General features: G+C 41.4%; 1 protein-coding gene and 1 long non-coding RNA gene across 2 annotated transcripts in view; one reads left to right on the top strand and one right to left on the bottom strand.

The window, feature by feature from the left end:
• The first annotated feature begins 2350 nt into the window (after positions 1-2350).
• Positions 2351-13480, top strand: part of LOC147571087 (leucine-rich repeat-containing protein 37A2-like) — a 33264-nt gene continuing 22134 nt past the window's right edge. Inside the window, exon 1 of the mRNA XM_086696642.1 lies at positions 2351-2622. Coding sequence (XP_086552768.1) covers positions 2531-2622 — 92 coding nt within the window. The 5' untranslated portion in view covers positions 2351-2530. The remainder of the gene's footprint in view (positions 2623-13480) is intronic.
• Positions 7321-12345, bottom strand: LOC147571089 (uncharacterized). The gene is made up of 3 exons (XR_015247714.1): positions 12156-12345; positions 8072-11870; positions 7321-7379 (listed from the first exon to the last, which is right to left on the bottom strand). It is a non-coding gene; the product is annotated as an uncharacterized LOC147571089 (long non-coding RNA).

Genomic DNA, 13480 nt, shown 5'->3' with positions numbered 1-13480 from the left:
GTAGAGGGCTTCTTTACATTTGTTTGCTGATAATGGTAAATTTTTTACCATTTTTTTCGTTGAATTATTATTTTCTCATTGATTTGTGGAAGGAACCATTTTAGACACATAAGTGATTTGGGGGAAAAAAATACTTACCTCCAGAGTAATGAACAGGCGTTATCTACCCAAGGAATGGAACAAATAGGACGTTCAGGTTCTAAGGAGCTGCCTTGTTTGTGCCAGTGGCCCCACGCTAGCTCTTTATTAATTGCACCACCTGGGATGCTGATAGCTGCGGAAAGTAGAAAGTTGGCATTTACTGCATTGGAATATTCCCCACAGGGTTGCCAGTGATTCTCTTATTTATTCCGTTCATTCCCTTCCTACCTATTCAAGGATCTGAACTGTGTTTGTTTCTTCACAGAAATTTCCAAGGAAACTCTATTTCTTACATTGATAAAAATGTATGGAAGGGATACCGTTGGGCTGAGAAACTGTGAGTATATTCTCTCCAAATATGAATACAAAAAAAAAAAAACAAAAAAAAAAACTAACTGCATTCTAAGGTCCTTCTTGGTCCAGAACTTTGAAGTCAGTAGCTCTGAGGAAAGGTGTTTCCCCTTCCATATCCCAACTCAACCTCTACCGATTGCAATTCTGTGTTAATTTTTTTTTAACGTTTATTTATTTTTGAAACAGAGAGAGACAGAGCATGAACGGGGGAGGGTCAGAGAGAGGGAGACACAGAATCTGAAACAGGCTCCAGGCTCTGAGCTGTCGGCACAGAGCCCGACGCAGGGCTCGAACTCACGGACCGCGAGATCATGACCTGAGCTGAAGTCGGCCGCTTAACCGACTGAGCCACCCAGGCGCCCCTCAAGTTTTCTAATTTATTCAACGACCATTTCTGCTGCTCATAGACTGAGTTTTTTACTAATGATAATACTTTTCATTCATATAATCTTGAGTTGGTTCTTTTTATTAGATGTACTGTTTACCTCTATCTGAGGATATATTAATGATGCTATTCTAAATTTTTTATAGTGTTTATTTTTGAGAGAGAGAGAGAGAGAGTGAGAGACAGAGTGCAAGTTGGGGAGGGGCAGAGAGAGAGGGAGATACAGAATCTGAAGCAGGCTCCAGGCTCTGAGCTTCAGCACAGAGCCCAGTGCAGGGCTTGAACCCATGGACTGCAACCTGAGCCGAAGTCGGATGCTTAACCGACTGAGCCACGCAGGTGCCCCATTAATGTTGGTATTCTCAAATCCTTTTGTGTTTTCTCTGTTAACTGTGTCATTGACTATAAGCTGTTATATTTGTTTTTTATTTTCTGTCCTGAATGGAATTGGCTTTCTCACTCCACATGGTCATTCCTGAGTGCAATTTATCTTTGTAGTTGAGATTTGACTTGCTTCTGTTTTCTGGTCCTAAGGAAGAGGTGAAATGAACCACGGGGCTTGTTATTGGTGACAGGTCCCCCTGAGAGTTAAAGAAGAGGTGGGAGGTGACTTCTAATGGCTAGTCAGAGTGTAGACCCTTCCTCCAGGGTTCTGGGACCCTGCCCCCTTCTAACACCAATGGCTCCTGCCTGGAAGAAAACACCCTTTGCTGCCAGATCCCAGGAGGAAGGATGTGGGGTTGATGTGCTGTCCTTGGTCCTACTGCAGTATCCCAGCTAATCACCCTGTAGGTGGCTCCAAGGCATTTCTGGTGGGGAGTGTTTGTAGAGCTACTCCCTTGGCTTTGAGCTAAGGTTGTGGATTTTCTAATTGTATCTTTTCTAATCATTCTTAGGGACTTTGGTGGAGTTTGGAGTTTGGTAGAGACCTGGCATGTTTCAATCTGCCAGCTTGAAATAGCACAACCTCTTAGGAAGGCAATTTTGTACCCCTGTTAAATCCTGGAGAAACTTAGGCAAATGTGTACTAGGATATAAACAGAAAAATGTTCAAAGCAGCACTGTTTATAATAACTAAAAATTAGAAAAATCTAGTATCCACCAACAGTAGAAAGAACAAATAGCGTTACACGGGTATTTACTCTATACATATTAAACTGAGCATTTATGTTATGTGCATTTTATGCACATTTTTAGTTCTCACAGATACTTTTTGGTTGGGGAAAAAAATTAGATGGCTTTACTCGTAGCACTGATATGGTTATAAATAGGGCTTCCACAATAAAATTTGGGAAAAGAGAGGAGGAAGTGGCAGTTCTGTCCATGTTTTTGCCACTCAGGGCTGGATTCTAACAGAGATTTTGTGATCCAGAGAGTAGGCATTAAATGTACATTTTGGTGTGAAGAGTGGATAGGGGTGTGTGTGTGTGTGTGTGTGTGTGTGTGTGTGTGAGAGAGAGAGAGAGAGAGAGAGAGAGAGAGAGACAAAGGAGTATGTGAGAAGAAAATATTTGAATCAAACAGCAGAGGTCGCCATCCCTACATTAAATAAGAATTAGTGTATTTGGTGGCACCATTACCCAGGTTTCTCTCACATCTAGCGGTCCTGTGTAGCAAATAGTTGTAGTTATTTTGCATTTTGACCCAGAAATGACCTTTTCATTTTGCAGAATTCTCAGTGAAAATTATCTGACCGAATTACGTAAAGACACATTTGAAGGCCTGCTATCCCTCCAGTATTTGTAAGTTAATCAGTTCATCATTTATTATGAGTTTTTAGTTATATTATTTATTAAAAAATACAGGGTTCAAATTAGATAATTGCAACAATTTCTTCTAACAGTAGAATTCTGTAACTCTCTCTATTAAATTGTATAACTCTGTAAGTCTGTGGGGACCCAGCCCATCTCTAGCATTAAATACCTCCTATGCGTTTTCAACTTTTTAATTTTATAGACAAGATCTAGGAAAAAGCCCTTCAGTTGTAGAGGAAAAGGGGTAATGAGGTCTGAGCAATTATGGACACCCATATGAACCTTGTTATGTAAGTGTTCATATACCATCTGCCTTTATTTATATTTATTATTTATGGCCCATGGATCAAATCCTGTGTATGGTCTGTCTTGATACAACCTATGAGTTCAGAATGATTTTCATGTTCTTAAAGGGCTGTAAAAGAGAAAAGAAGAGAGAGAAACAGAGAATATGTGACAGAGACCGTATATGGCCTGCAAAGCCTAAAATATTTACTGTGTGGCCTTTACAGAAAAGGTTTGAAAAAGTTGGCTTAGTAAAATGAGAGGAATTGAAGTTAACCTCAAATTGTCACCTACAAGACAAGAAAATATAGAACACTTACATTAATTTGAATGCCATTAACCCAGAATTTTTAAATAATTTAATCTAAATGAAATATTTAAATATGAAATATTTAAGCAGGTGAATTATGTAAGCAGTATTACCAAGTACATATTAAATTATCAAGAGAACAGATTAGGGATTTCAGTGTGGGAAATTTTATTAGTTTATTTTTTTATTATTATTTTTTATGTAATTTATTGTTAAGTTAGCTAACATACAGTGTGCTCTTGGCTTCAGGAGCAGATTCCTGTGATCGGTGTGGAAATGCTTATGCCACCATAAAAATAGATGTTTAAAATGATGGTTAAGGGGTTGGGGCTCCTGGGTGGCTCAGTTGGTTGGGTGTCTGACTTTGACTCAGGTCGTGATCTCACAGTTTGTGGGTTCGAGCCCCGTGTCGGGCTCTGTGCTGACAGCTCAGAGCCCGGAGCCTGTTTCAGATTCTGTCTCCCTCTCTCTCTGCCCCTCCCCCACTCATGCTCTGTCTCTGTCTCTCTCAAAAATAAATAAACATTAAAAAAAAGATGGCTAAAGGGCACGTGGCTGTCTCAGTCATTAGAGTCTGCAAATCTTGATCTCGAGGTTGTAGGTTAGAGCCCCATGTTAGGTATAGAGATTACTTAAAAAAAATGAAATCTTTAAAAATATAATGATGGTTAAGTGGTATAGTTAGAAATGTTTACACTAAACAAACATCAGAAATGCCTCTAACTTTGCTAATTACAGAATAAACATCTCTCCAGCCTCATTGTCAAGGAAGAAATGTTTGCATATATCTCTGTACATTAGACATACAGAGATACTAATGTTCTTTGCTATGGAGGTTCAGTGTTTATTCTTTGCCCATGCCATCCAAAGCTGTGTATTTCATTAATCCTTTTTTTAAAAATTTTTTAATGTTTATTTATTTTTGAGAGAGAGAGAGAGAGAGAGAGACAGAGTATGAGAGAGACAGAGTATGAGCAGGGTAGGCTCAGAGAGAGAGGGAGACACAGAATCCGAAGCGGGCTTCAGTCTCTGAGCTGTTGGCCCAGAACCCGATGCGGGGCTCGAATTCATGAACAGTGAGATCATGACCTGAACCGAACGAAGTCAGATGCTCAATCGACTAAGCCATCCAGGCGCCCCTCATTAATCCTTATTAATGATGTGCTTTAGAAAATAGATTCTTCTTGCAAATGTAGAAGGCTTAAGGGTAGTGAGTAAAAGGAATCTCATATGACACTAAAAATAGTCCTTCAAATTATCAAACCTTCCAAGTCTTAGGGGACAACCACTTTGTATTGGTCTTCTTGGCTACCTCTGCCATCTGGGCTCCAAACGTTACAAACACAGTTTGGAGAAAAACAAAAGAGACAAACTGCGCAATGGATTGGGCCTTTCATTATTTCTACTATGAGGTACTTTGTAAGCCAATTATTTCATGTTAGGTGAAGTGTTCTCATTCATTCATTCAAAAAAAAATGTGAATCAAAACCTAAAAAAGAATGTGACAGGCCCTATGCCCAGTACCATAGGCACGCAGATGGTTAAGACAGGCTTCCCACCCTTGTAGGAACTCATGATTTCACAGGGAAAATAAACAGAAGCTTAAACCATAACGCATAAGCACTAAATGGATGATGAAGCACTGACAGAGTGCAGAAGCGGGAGCCACAAAGTCATAAAACCACATTTCTTTTCAGTCATTTTGCTCCTTCTACTCACTACCCAGCTGTTAATTTATTTTATAAATATTTGAGTTTGTTCTTTGTCCATGCATCAGTTTTAAACACAGTAGACAACGCAGATGAGCAAGACTAGTCCATACTTTCATGGAGTTTATGCCCAGAGGAAATGGAATGCCAGAATAACTATATTAAGAAGAAATTGGGGCACCTGACCGGCTGAGTCAGTAGAGCATGCGACTCTTGATCTCAGGGTCGTGAGTTCAAGCCCCAGGTTGGGCGTGGAGTCTACTTTAAAAAATTCAAAGAAGGAGAAGAAGGAGGAGGAGGAGAGGGGGAGGGGAAGAAATGGATTTGGGCAATGAGAAGTATAAGTTGTTTTTGGAACATAGAAGAGGGGGGAAGACTTCAAGTTGGATCAGGGAAGTTACTAGAGAAATGCTGTTTGAACAGAACCTTGAATGGCTATGACGTGTCATCGGATAGACATCTTGGGAAGAATATGCTTGCAAAATAGAGTGAGTGAAAGGCAAAATGCAGGAGAAATTTCTTTGGTATCTGTAGAGTAGGAAACTAGAGCCAGATTTAGGATTTTGAAGGCCTTGGATAATATGCCAAGCTACCGTGTTATCACAGCAGTGCTCTAGGACAAACTTTAGACTGCACCAGGGTCACTTGGAGGCCTTGTCAGAACACAGGTTCCACCTCCACAGTTCCTGATTCACTCAGTCCGGAGTAGAGCTGAGAATTTGCATCTTGAGTAAGTTCCCAAGTGACTCTGATATTTGAGAACCACTCCTGGAGAATTAATCTGGTGACTGTGTGCAGTATAGATTAGAATGGGAGAGACCAGAGATGACAATGCCAGCCAGAAGATGGTGGTACCCATGTAGGTGGAAAGTGAGGGACTCGGCTGAAATCAATGGAAATAAGAGGGTCAACTATAATCAAGAATGGGTGTTTCCAAATAAAAATCCAGTACCATGTTGTTTTTTTGTTGGCCCCACTTGCAACTGAAGCAGTTGATAAATTCATAGAGCGTTTAGGCAATGTACAACCAAAAATAAATTTCTATTAATATGATAATATAATTCTGAGTTCGTTCAAAGTTAGGTATTGATTAGAGGAGTAACTTCTTTTCAAGTTAAATGAAAAGGTATCTTTTATCTCTTCTGGTATTGACTTGGTGTCGAGAAATACAACTAAACCAGGAAGGTGTGCTAATGTGAGAATATCCCTTTTAATATTAGAAATTATATGTGGAGATCACAACTTTGAGCTCATAATTTAGAAATTGATGAGGCCACAGAAAGTCATTTAATCAATTCTTCTGCTCTCAGGAAAGATTACTTCCAAGATCTATCAAGATCTATAGTTGTATGTTTTATGTATGAAGATCACAAAGGTGAGACTCTTAAGAAAGGTGAGGGCAGGGTTAGGGGCTCTGGAAGGTTCAAATAACAATTCCTAATACTCAGAGTTTAGCCAAAAGCTACTTATTCAATACTATCATCCTACTAATTAGATATCTTATAGCTAATTGAGGCAATATTTTCCTTTTCCTTTTCCTAGAGATTTATCCTGCAATAAAATACAATATATTGAAAGACGTGCATTTGAATCCCTACCTTTTTTGCAGTTTATGTAAGTTACAAATATAATTTCATTATATTTGGAATTTTTATTAAACTTAATTGTAAACCTCTTTGTTATTCACTTTGAATGAATGAAACTTTATTAGTCGAAAGCTACTAAAATTATGTAGCAAATCTTTTTTGTCTGTGGCAAAGTTTGGTGTGAGAGTTATTATAGAGATCAGAGTGAATCGTTCTAGAGCAGCAGTTCTCTGCCAGGGTGCTTTTGCATCCAGGTGACACTTAGTAGTGTCTAGAGACATTTGTGATTGTCAGACTGTAGATGTGCTGCTGGCATCTAGTGGGTGGAGGCCAGGGCTGCTGTCACACCCTACAGTTCACAGGGCAGCACCCCCCCCCCCCATAACAAAGATTATCCAACCATAAATCTCAACAGTGCTAAAGTTATGAAACATTTTTCTAGAGAAATAAACTTACTTCTCTAGAAAAAAATACTTACTTAACACAAGTATTTATTGAGCATTTACTGATTTGTATCTAATGCACCACATGTATAAACATGAAAGTATAAATCTTTCATGCAAATATTTTTTTAAAAAGGCAAGCATCTTTCATAGTGAGATTTCTTTAGTGTATGGAGAGAGTATTGTGGTTATGTTTCGTTATCTATAAATTAGAATCACTGCCAAAGGATAAATATTCTGAAAATATCTTGTTTTTCTTCTTCATTTGTGTCTTGTTTTTTTGTTGTTGTTGTTGTTTTTTTGTTTTTTTGTTTTTTTTTTTGGTGTGTGTAGAAATCTTCGTTACAATTTACTCATCAAACTGAGCTTTGGAACATTTCAGGCCTGGCATGGAATGCAGTTTTTACACAAGCTGTAAGTGAAATAGAAAATGAATACATGTAAAAAAAAAAAAAAAAAACTACATGTAAAAATATCATACAGTGATTGGTTAGGTGTGTGTTAATAAACCCAGTATGAATTCTGGAAAGTAGGTCTTAAAATCCATTTTTTTTTTCAAATGAGGAAACTAAGGTACAAAGAGGCCAAGAGACTTGTCTTAACTCCTAAATGGCACTCTCTGCCCTCCCTCGTACCCAGCTTTGTGTGGGCAGTGAAGGCCCCAAGCAAGTAACACCCAAGTCAGTATTATCATGGGAATTCGTGACAGTGATGCTTCCCCAAGGTGTGCGTGGTCCTTGAAATCCACTTCTGAATTTAACTTTGATTCTGGCTCACGTGCAAGTTTCCTGTGCAAAAGAGAACTGCGAAGAACTAAGTTTAGCACAGAGTTCTCCAGGCAGCAAAAGGTGTGGGTGCTTCCTCAGCCATCAGGAAAGCAGCAAGAACTCCTGAACACCTGCCACAGGGCACTGCTCTCCATGTGCTTTCTTTCCTGACCACTCTTCAATTAAGAAGTGTGTGACTCCCTTTCAGCAGGGACATTCTGTGATTTCTCTGTCAAAAAGCAAATCATACTGGGCATGTTCAGTGGCCTGAGGGGGATGTTGAGACTCAAGGTTGAAGACCCTCCACTAAAGCAGACGCTGGAAAAGACTGGCTCACTGTCTTGTGGTTCAGAAATCCGATTTCACAGCTTATCTTCCGTTAGATGAAAGTGTTTACGGTGTGTCTGGAGCTGGAGTAAGTTCCTGCGGGTGCCCAAGAGCAGGGGCCTCCTCTCTCATTAATTTGCTGATGCCTAACTTGGGGAAAGAATACTGAGGGTCAGTTTTTTGTTTTGCCAGCATGCCAGAGAACGGGCTCATTGAGTTTCTCCACCAAGAGGTTTTAGTGGTGTCAATATAATGTCTTAAAAGTCACCACCTCTACTAAGCATCTTATAACACCAAGAGTCTCTTCTAAGAATCTGAATTTCATAGTTATGTAGGCAATACAGGACAAAATAGGGTGGAATCCGTTGATAACAATGAATGAATTCATTGAAAAACAATCCGTGCCACGCGCACTCTATGTCGACAATGTACTAAGTACCGGGGGTACAAAGAATATACAGGGACTGTCCCCAAGAATCTTTCATACTGGAAAAAGGAGAAAAAGATGGCCTTTTTCTTGTAATTTACTAAGATATTTGTAAACTGATGGAAACCCCTGTCTTGCCCGACTGAGATCTCTATCAGTTAACCATTTGTTTTCTTTCCTTTCCTTTGTCCTCCAGCAGCCAGAATGACACATATCCCACCTGGGGCGGGGGCATGTGCTAATTTGTATTTTGCCCTCAACTTGCCCCATGCTCCCTCATCAATCTTACATGACAGAGAAAGGTAATTAAAGAACCAGAGCTAGCTGGTATTGAGAATAAATTAATACTCATGCCATGTGTGTTATGCCCAGAATTCGTGATCCCCAAATACCGCCAGGGAGCCGAGTCCGGTGTAAAAGCAAAAGAGCCTTTATTGGAGCTAGCTCGAGCTCAATCCCCTACCTGCACTGTCGAAGCTGTGAGATACCCGGGAGAGAGAGCCAGTTTCAAAAGGACAAAGGTTTTACTGGTGCCTAGTGGCAGTTGGTGAGGTAATGGCTGCGGCCTCAGCTGATTGGCTGGGGAAGGGTCCTGGGGAAGAGTCCTGTTAGGCAGTTGGGGGGGGGTTACTCAAGGGGAGGAGGTGTGGTCAAGGTGAAGGACACAGAACAAGATGGAGTCGGCCGGTGTAGGCCCGCCCTTTCAATGTGGTTTGAATAGAGCTGTACTACTAAAACGAATTCACAGTTAACTTCCAAAACATTATCACAGTACAGTAAGTGTGTATTGGAGGTTGGGCTCCTTGTTTGGGGCCAAACTTTTCTTTTCTTTTTTCTTTTTAACGTTTATTTATTTATTCTGAGAGAAAGAGAGCGTGCGCAGGGGAGATGCCATCCCGTGAATTCAGTCACGTTATTACCTATGTGACTTATTACTGGGGTGTTTATAAGTTGAAACAGTATTTTCTCCAGCATTAAATAAGTTTGTAAACCTTTTGGGCCCCAGCTGAGGTGGATTTATCTTGAACTGACTGGAGCTTAAACTTCAGGTCTCCTCACTTACATAGGCCCCTTCCAAAGTCTTGGGAGGGACCCTCGCAATTCCTGTACGCATAATTTTGCATGTTTTGATGAGGCAGGATTTCCCAAAGTAGATGAGGTTCAGACCCTACAAGGCCTTGATTCACCCCTGGGTTTCAGGTAATTATATCTCAGTAAGTTTTTTGAATGAAGCCTCTTAAGTTATTGATAAACACTGAGTGAACACGTTAGCGGTGTGGTAAAGTCTATTTTGAATCTGAAATCCACCTCAAAGCCATGCCAAGAGTTTATTAATAAGGTACCACTTTTTGAATGGTAGTAATAATCCTGTTTCTTTCAGATGAAATCAGGAATGAAATATATTATGGAAAACCAACAGTGGTTGATAATCCTAAATGTTAAGTATAGTTTTTTTTTTTTTTCCTGACTTTAAAGTGCTTCTCCTTCATTCACCTACACAGGTCCAGACTGGTGGCTTATTTTAAAAAATTCACTTCATTGGTTCTAACAGTACGAGCTCCATGATTTTAGAAGCTGAAGGACTCTACGATGTAGAAAGGCTGTACCTTATCGGGATAGAGCACATTCACATGCTGGCTCGTCTGTGGCGCATCCGTATTGTGCCAAGAACATAAGCTCTAAGGGAGAATAAGGAAAATCTAAGCCTTGCCCCTGTTGAATTATTGTTGAGAATATCATTGAGGTAGGTGTGGCCACCCTCTGAAGGCAAACTCGAGCCCCAGTCACAGACACGCCCTAACGCTCCCCCAGTCAACCGGCATCTGCTTCCTTTTAGACAGCTGTGTGCCCACAAAAGTTGACACACTTCAGGATATTGTCATCGCTTTTTGGTATGTACTGGAAATCCTGGCAGCTTCTTCTCAGATTCAGAAAGGCATAAACGTTAAGGATGAAGATAACAACTCAGGGCTGTCCTTTTGGGGTGATTTAGGGTAACTTTTATTATTTTCCGTGTGTGGTAGTTCAAAAGCTTTGCCATAGTCATACCCAACTATTACTTTTCTTCTCCCAGCTGCATCTGAGTCTTCCCACGTATATACCAAGGCATCTTCTTTCTCTGGGAAGCATGGTAGTTGCTCCTCCGCCCCATATCATTTCTTTAATACCGACCTCTATTAGGTATTTACTGCGCTCCGGCACTATGCTAAGACCTTTCGCTTGTGCTGCAAGTAAGACAATGTGTCTTAAACTCTTAGAATAGAGCCTGGCACGTGGGAAGTGCTCCGGACGTGGCCCCTCACACGGCACTTCATTTTCGTTTTTCCAGCAACTCTTGTGACACAGGTAGTATTATCCTCATTTTGGGGATGAGGAACTTGAAACTCAGAGACATCGGGTGACTTGCCTAGGTTCACACTGTCAATAAGTGACAGAACCACTTCAGAAGCTTCGCGAGTAATACAATTCCGCATTCCCTGGCACTAGGTAGGACCTGAATGACAACTGGCCTTTTGGGCGTCGTCCCTTGGAGTCAGCTTCTCACTGGAATAGGACCTTTCGAGCAGGGAGCTCCTTTTCCCTATGCTTCTGGAGTTCCTGGCCATGCCACCTATGGGCATCCCCAGGCTTCCTGCTCACCGCCTGGTGCAACTATCACATCGTCACTGCTAGGCACCCACTCTGTGCCCAGCCTTATGCTAGGTGCTTTGCACATGCTCTTTCCTTTAATCCTCAAGTTGCCTTATGAGGTAAATGCTGCTAAAAGGACTCGGAGATGTTCGTTACTTAAGTCCCTTCACCAGGAAGTGACAGCCAGAATTCAGACCTAGGTCTGCCTGATTCCAGGGCCCTTGCTTCTTGGGCTGGTCCTCACTGCCAGAAACTCCTCTTCAAGGCTATTCTCAGAACTTTAATTAAAACATAGGCTCACCATTTCAGATTCTTTAGGCTTCGCCCCTCCCCCCGCCCAACCCCTGAGAAAGGATTTACGTGATGCCCTTAGATGTCTTGCATTGAGGAGCTTCCCATGGGGAGTCACGTTCTCATGGCTCATGGACCTATGTAGATGAATAAAGGAAAGGGGTTATTCTATCCCCAGGTACTTCAAACAGACTGGAATAGGGTCTAGATCACTCCACTTATCTCTTCAACTGCTTTCCTCCAACGAGCCAGTTTTCCCTCCATGCCTTGGGATTCCAGCGTAGAGAGTTTGGAGTTTGTCCTATTTGAAATTTATTTTCACTGCCTGCTTTGGACATTTTTTCAGCTAAAGCTGTTAGGATTTCAGTACATTCAGGACAGTGGTGACAAGCTTCAGTCCTCAAGTCTTCTCTGTCTCCTCAGTTAATAGAAAGGAAACGTAGCCCATCTGTCTGGACCTCTGTAGAAGAATTTGGAGAAAAAAAAAATAACACGTAAGAAATGTTCCCTTATTTTGTGAGCTACCTTTAGTCTGTCCCGTTGCTCTGCAACAGAAAGCTTTTGCAAAAATACTTGAGTTTTCCTCTTCAAATAAGATAGTTTTTTAAAAAACAAAAGAATACCTAGAACAGTATTTCTTCAACTTTGATTATGAGACAGTCTTTGAGGATAACTGTTGTTATGTTTGACTCCCATAAAGATAAGCCCACGAATATCCAAAAGCCAATAGACTGAGTCAGCACACCTTTTATCTGTAAGATGAGGGAATTGAACGGAAATGGAGATGATCTCTAGTGCAATGTCCACCGTTCGTTCGTATCGCAGTCTGTGGAAAAACAATTGCTGTCGGTCCAGCAGAGGTAACCTGTCGGGTCAGTTCTCATTCTCCCCTTGGCTCAGGCACAATAGCTCCATGAAGAAAAGGCGGCACTAAAGACAGGAGGAAATAGGATAATTTGGAGTGGCCTGTATTTTGCTTTCACTACAGATAAACACGGGGCATTCATCTCAGCAGGAGGGCTGCCTGGGTAAGAGGAAGCACTGAGCCGATGGGTATAAGGCCATGGGTGAGCTACCAGGAAAGAGGGGGGGACAGTGGGGGTAGAGCACTGAGATAGTTGGGGGGAAGGATAACGAACTACTAAATTGTTTTGGCTGCATAACTCTTCATAGTCTTTCTTAATAGGGAGCCGGGGGTGGGCGCGGGGTGGGGGGGGGGGGAGCAGTGGGCAGGGGAAGACACACACGTGGAAGAGCTTACTTGCACAGAGCCCACCAGTAAGCTTGTAGGTATGAATGCCATTGTTATTGTTTCAAAGCCAAAGGACATTCAGAGCCTCAAGGTTGAGGAACTGTGTTTAACCAGACATGTGACACTCACGTTCTTTCTCTTCATAACATTGTCTGACTGGATATTAAGTAGTGTTACACAAACCCGACATGTTAATGGGCCTGAAAAAACGTAGAAGAATGGGCTGGAATAGGAAGAATAGGGGAGTTTCCAAGGCAGGAACAAAAACGCATGGCTCCCAGCCGCACCGCTAACTCCCTCTGACCTCCGTTGTGGAAGAGTTTGAATCTTCGCTCCCCTTTTCTCCACCTACTAACATGTTTATCTTCTGGCAACTGGTTCTCTATTTATCACAACGTGGTTCTTTTTTTTTTTTTTTTTTTCAAATTGAGATATAGTCCGCATAATAGAATATGCAACGTTATAAAGTATATAGTGCAATGGTATACTTTGATAGACAGTAATCACTGCTAATTCCAGAACATTGTCATCACCCCCCTCAAAAGAAATACCATACCCATCAGCCTTTACTCCCCATTCTCCCCTCCCCCCAGGCCCCTGGCAACAACTAATTTACCTTCTGCCCCTATGGATTTGCCTATTCTGGACATTTCATCGAAATGTGTGTCTAGTTTCTTTCACATAGCTTGTTGGCTTCAAGATTTATCCGGTTGTAGCATGTTTCAGTACTTCATTCTTTTTTCAATGTTTATTTATTTTTGAAAGAGAGCGCACACACAAGCGGGGAAGGGGCAGAGGGAGAGGGGGACAGAGGATCC

This window comes from Puma concolor, unplaced genomic scaffold, assembly GCF_028749965.1.
Source record: "Puma concolor isolate L17-30 unplaced genomic scaffold, mPumCon1.1.hap2 unalloc_scaffold_64, whole genome shotgun sequence".
Classification (NCBI taxonomy): Eukaryota; Metazoa; Chordata; class Mammalia; order Carnivora; family Felidae; genus Puma; species Puma concolor.
This window is presented reverse-complemented; position numbering and strand designations above follow the sequence as displayed.